Genomic DNA, 6,463 nt, shown 5'->3' on the forward strand with positions numbered 1-6,463 from the left:
ATATATATATATATATATATATATATATATATATATATATATATAGTCAAAAAATGAGATCCGGAGATTCTCAATATAGATAACACTTAGTATTACTCAAATGATTCGAACTTCGACTCTATCGTCTTTAAGAGGGATCAATTCCGCAAGGTAAAGAGTGACTACAAGAAGAGTCATGATGAGCAAATGCGGCGGCAATTATGAGGATAAACAAATTAGATATATAACTGCTTGGGTTTGATATACAAAATATGTATATATGTATACATGGAAAACAAGAGAAAGCAAAGACAGAAAACCTTCAGACGATCAAGATTTAAGTATAAATTTATAGATATTTATATTAATAGATCAAACTTACACAGAGTACAGACGCCAGAGAAACCAAGGGGAAGAGGTAAGATGTTATAAATGTCAAAGCTGTTTCTGAGAGTTCGGAGATCCATCATAATGTTGGTAGATGTAGTTCCTCACAGTATGTATGCCGTAATGGAAGCAAATAAACATTGAATAAATCGAACGTCCCTCATCAGTGTAGAAAAAGATCTTGCATTTCAGATCATGATGCAAAGAAGCTTAAAGGTGGAATATTTGAATGTTGAGAGCAAATTTCATCCAACTATTTCTCTGTTATTTATGACTTATATACATACATACATATATATATATGTGTGTGTGTGTGTGTGTGTGTGTGTGTGTGTGTGTGTGTGTGTGTGTGCGTGTGTGTGTGTGTGTGTGTGTGTGTGTGTGTAAATGTATCTATATATATACATACATACATACATACATACATACATGTATAAAATATAACATGTATATTTACTTCAGCTTTATCGGAGGCCTGTATGGTAGATTGGTCGGAATTACCTTAGTGAATATATTGAAGTCGTTTGGTAGTAAAGACCCCCATTACTGGAATTGGACGGATCCTGGAGTCTTTGCCTTAATTGGTGCAGCATCTTTCTTTGGTGGTGTTACTCGATTAACAATGGCGGTTACTATCATCATGGTGAGTTATAAATAATAATCATATATTCTTTTCTTTATCCCGGTGGAGATATCTTCAGCCGAATACTTAATGTATTGGATTTTTTAGGAGTTTGTGTTTGTCATAGTGAAAACTGCCTGAGTCTGATTCAAGATAAAACTGTTTGTAAATAAAAGTCGCACTTGTACTATATATTCACAAAATTTGCTGTTTTCTGAACAATATGTTGAAGTAATGCTTAGAATAGTATTAAGTGATCTAATCACACATCTCTAATTCTTTATCTGAATTACTGTTATAATCGTTATTAATTTTTTATAAATATTCAAGTAGTAGAATATTACGCACATTGAAGTTATTGTTGCTATAATGTTAGGCAGAATAAACTTTCACTTCAGTTTTAACACGGGTGAAATATCCACGATATCTATTCATACAATTAGAAATATATAACTAACTCTACAGATTGTGTGCAATTGCTGTCAACATACATATTTTCATGTCACCAACGCAGCGGATTCTTACCTGTTTTATGAAGTAGCAAAATCGCCAACGCAATGGTTTGGGGTTCAAATTTTCATAGATGTTTGAAGTATGTGCAAACATTACACTTTAGTTTTACATTATCAGCTAATCAAGCAACAGTTCTTGCATTAGATTGGCACAAAATTAAGGGTGAATTTACTGTCTTTCAGCTTCTCGCTATAGCATCTCTTTCGTGAATTCCTTACGGTTGAGTATACATGTATGTACCTAAAATGAGTAACACACCTCATTAATTTTATGAAAAATTCTATTACATCGTCGACCGACCTGCTAGAAACAATGGCGAAGCTCCTTCAAATCAATTATTACCCTTTTAAAAGAAGGCAATTTGGAAAGTATGGTAATGCAATGCAGAAGAAAAGACCAGGTGATCAAGGATGGCATGCCATGATCAGAGAGTTTTTTTTATCAGAGCTGACCTAAGGTTAAACAACAACAACAACAAACTTATTAAGAGAAACTAAAATTTAGGAATGAAAAACTTATAATATGGTGATAAACGGATGTTTAAACGACATCTTGAAACAAACACTTATCTTGACGACTAAATATAGTTACATATCCAATGAATTAGTAAACATTAAACCAATTTCATTTATATTTCCATACGTATTATGTGAAAACAAAGTATATTAATTATTGGAGTCTAAAGAAGACTTTAGTAGCAATTTTGAGAGTCGGAAACAATTATTTTGAACGAAATATTAAACCAATACGAGAACGACTTATATTTGCATGCTATTCTTCGTGAGTATAACAAATGAGCTTTGACAGATGAATAACTTTTCTACTTGGGGTTAGGATTGTTTTGACCGAAGTGATGTTGATAGGAGATGACGGTAATGATATGCTTTAAAATAGAGGAAGTTTAGATATGGAGGAAGAAGATAATAGTACAGTCTAGAAAATCACCTCTAATTTATTATATTGACCGGCAAATGTGACTTTGGATTTTGTGAAATGAATAAGATAGCGACAGTTTTCGATATTTGAAGAAAACCAAATAAATTAAATTTTGAAATTGATTTATCAATGTGCAATGGTTCTTCAATTACTGTGTGTAATTAATTGCTAGTTATATGGATTTATCAGCATTAATAGTAAAATACTGCAAGGTCTCTGACTCAGAACATTAGTGTTTCCATGTTAATTATTTCTGACTTCATCAGAAGACCACAAATTGAGTGGCATTTATATTTTCGAAGGCAGAGAATCGAGCAGAATTCAGACTACGAAGCAAAAGGTTATATGACAAAGTACCACACAGTATGTGGTTCTGTGCTCACTCATCTTATTGTCCAGCAACATTATCCGCGTTTCGATAAATATCGCAATCAATTTAATCAGTCAATTTAAAAAGTTAAGTTATAAAATATCCAAGAATCATTTAAAACTTTACGAGTATATGTGAGTCAGCACCAAACGAAGAAGTACTCATTTAATGCTAATTTGTTCTAGCTACTTTTATGCTATGAATAACTAACTATAGAGTATTCTCAAAACCTACTCTGTGTCTTGTATGCACACTTTATACAGTGTACAGAGTAAACATAGTGTAAATATCATAATGGTATAATCAATGTCTCGTTAGTTTAAGAACGTTAACTGTATATGACTATAAACCCGACGGACATTGCCACCTTGAACTGACTCACTACAGAAGGGTTATCTTTAAGCCCCGGGATATTTTCAATATCTACACCATGAAAATTCATGGCGTAAATTTGCGGTAACAAAAATTGCTTTTCTCGGTAATTATTTCTTTTCCATCGTTTCACAAAATTTAGTAGATTTAATTGTGACAACACAATACCAAGTGCATTCCAGTTTTATTTTTTAGATTTTTTCAGGAGATACATTTATTCATTTCAAAGAAGTGCACTACTCTAACCTCCTTCAATGTTGGATCCGCTGACTTCAATTCACTTCTTGTGGCGCTCCAGCCCCTTCGTGACGGCCCCATAGAAGTTCTCCAAAGTGATGGTGTCCAGGATCGTTGTAACAACCCTCTCCTCGATCTTTTCAACGTCTTCAAAATGATTACCCCAGCAGTTCTTTAGCTTGGGGAGCAACCAAATATTATAGGGAGCAAGGTCTGGACTGTTGGGAGGAAGAGAGAGACTTTTCTAATGCCCACCTCTGTCAAGTTACCAGGATAGATTTCTGGACTGGTGCATTGTCCTGGTACAGGTACCATCAACCCGTATTGAAGTGGTCTGGCCTTCTGCGCTGAAATCTCTCCGTGAACACCTTTAAAACTTCCACAAAGTACCCTTTGTTGACTGTCGGGCCACAAGGATCCCAGTGCATGTAGATGATGACCTTGTTGTCGAAAAGGGGGATCACCATGAGCATTAAAAAATATCATTAACCCAGAGAAGTGTATGAGACTACGCAGGACGTGTTGTTTCGATTAAATTTTGACCTCATCAGCGAAGCATAGCCTTCACTCTAACTGTTGAAAGAATCGTCAAGTTAATATGATACGTTGTTTATTGCAGAATAATACAATTCTTTAAAGGCCAATATTATATCGATTTTCACATTTTTCTGTTAGATGCAACAGACTTGAACATGTTTCTGAAATGTTTTGCTATGATTCTAACCTCATCAATGAAGTATGGTCATCAACATTTTTTTCTCGATCACTCTTTCTTGCACTTTAGAGCGCAGTTATTTATTTTTAGTTAGCTTTCTAATTAGAATACTTAAAACTTAAATTAACTATTGTTTCTCGTGCGATGACATCTCTGAATTATTCTTTAAACAATTGTATTACCTTACGCCAACAAGAGTGTATGTATGTTGGATGACTCTTTCATCATAGTTTAGCAATTACAGAGAAGAGCGGAAATTCCGACTGAGATCAAAATAAAACCGAAACATGTTAAGTACTATCGACAAAGAGAGACATAACACATACACACACACGCACGCACGCACGCACGCACACACGCACATATACACACTCACACACGCACACACACACAAACACACACACACACACACAAACACACACACACACACACACACACACACACACACACACGTCAGTTAGTTGTTCATAAGTCAGAAAAAAGTACACTCTATAAAAATGTTTTGAACAGTAATATTTTATGTAGTCATTGCTTACGTAAAGTTTCCACTGTTTGCTTCCATTCAAGTATAGTCCTGGTTAGAGCCTTACTGTTTGTTCCTTGATAAAACAAAAAATCTATATAGAATAGATGCCAGCATATATGGCTGTCACAGAATAGCGTCACACATGCAATACCATAAACAACGAATCCAAACAGTTAACCAACAATCTACGAATAGCTGACAAGGGGAAAGCGTTAGCTAAGTGAAATGCATTCATTACCATGAAAGCTCATAACCCGAACTTCGCCTCTAACCTCACGTATTCTATGTTTAACCCAGCTAAATCGAAAATCGGTCTGAGAGCAAGCAGATTTTGAGAAAGATCAACAAGAACATAAGGGGAGAATCCGGCCTCTCGTTATGGCGTCATGCCAATTAAGTTATTTCAGAGATTAAGGTGAACCACGGTACAAGCGGGGCAAGGCTCACCCAATTCGATACAGTAGAATTTTATCCATCTATTTCAAAAGAGTTACTGGTTTGGTGCTTATATTCGCTACGAAATTTACTGACGTTAGCGATCGGGATATAGAATTAATAATGCACGCCTGGAAAACGCTGCATTTCAGCAAAGGTTCGGCCTGGGCCAAACAAATCGACCCAGTAGGCTCAATCGACATGGCGATGGGGCATTCGACAGAACGGATATCTGCGCGTCCATACGGTTATATATACTGTAAACCTTAACAAAGAGTTACTCGTCAGTCCTTTCTGGTCCATACAGACATGTTACATTTAACCATCTCTAGAGGAAAAAACGAGCACACCCTGGGTACGCTTAGAAAGGGCCTAATGCACAGGCTTAGCTCCCTTCGTCTAACTTTACAGTAGTTAATTTTTCAGATGTTACGCTCTATTTGGGTACCTGTCCATACAGGCCCTGCTGTAAACCAAATGAAAGGCTGTCATATATTAACAGAACCTTCTTCCATCCACCTATTGTGTTTAAGAACTTTCTGAAGGGTATCAGTAAGAGGATTTCAAAACTATCCTCAAATAAAGAGATTTTCAACACTTCGTCCCCATATTACAACGAGGCTTTTGGCAGCCACCTAGTTTGAGTACAGTAATATCTATATCGTGGGATTAACACACACAAAAGAAAGCACCATCAAAGGTCCTTTGGTTTGTCCGGCCCTTCCCATTCGGCGTCTAAATCTGCGTGTGAAGGATTTTCCTTAGATTAGTACATAAGCATTTCACGTAATTCCCACATGTACGAAAATTAATTAATAGACGGCACTTAAGCTTCTTATTCAGCTGAATGGGAAGGGCCGGACAAACCAAAAGACCTTTGGTGGCGCTTTCTTTTTTGTGTGTTAGTCCCACTATATAGGAGTTGCTGTCCTTAAACTAGCTGACTCCTTGTAATAAGTGTAAATATGATTTCAATGAACGCCCCTAAACCGCGTACAGAGGCAGGATGCTTATGTAGGGTTAACAGTGAGGGCGGAGTAGGTAATCAATGCAACCTCGAAGCCGTGGTCAAGAAGGCAAAGGTGGTGGCCAGCAGTAACAACAGCAACGGCAGCGATAGAAGCAGCAACAGCAGTACCAACAGCGTAAGGACTCATAGAATTCCAGAAAAGTGCAATGTTACGTTTTTGGCCAGCTACTTATGACATTTAAAAGAATAGGAAACTGCATACAGAATTACATGGAAGATCTTGGAATAGCCTGGCCAAATGTTTTAAGGAGCAAGTAACTGGTTTCATGTTTAGATTTGCCTCTGATAGATCAGTATAAGGATAGGTATGTATATAGATAGATAGACATGTGTGTATACGC

At 36.4% G+C, this 6,463-nt stretch overlaps 1 protein-coding gene across 2 annotated transcripts in view; it reads left to right on the top strand.

Moving 5' to 3' along the window:
• Positions 1–6,463, top strand: part of LOC106874949 (chloride channel protein D) — a 79,026-nt gene that overhangs the window by 20,285 nt on the left and 52,278 nt on the right. For both annotated transcript variants that reach the window (XM_052969415.1, XM_014922869.2), the window contains one exon: positions 829–1,009. In XM_052969415.1, the coding sequence (XP_052825375.1) occupies positions 829–1,009 (181 nt within the window). The remainder of the gene's footprint in view (positions 1–828; positions 1,010–6,463) is intronic.

Source organism: Octopus bimaculoides, chromosome 1 (genome assembly GCF_001194135.2).
Source record: "Octopus bimaculoides isolate UCB-OBI-ISO-001 chromosome 1, ASM119413v2, whole genome shotgun sequence".
Lineage (NCBI taxonomy): Eukaryota > Metazoa > Mollusca > Cephalopoda > Octopoda > Octopodidae > Octopus > Octopus bimaculoides.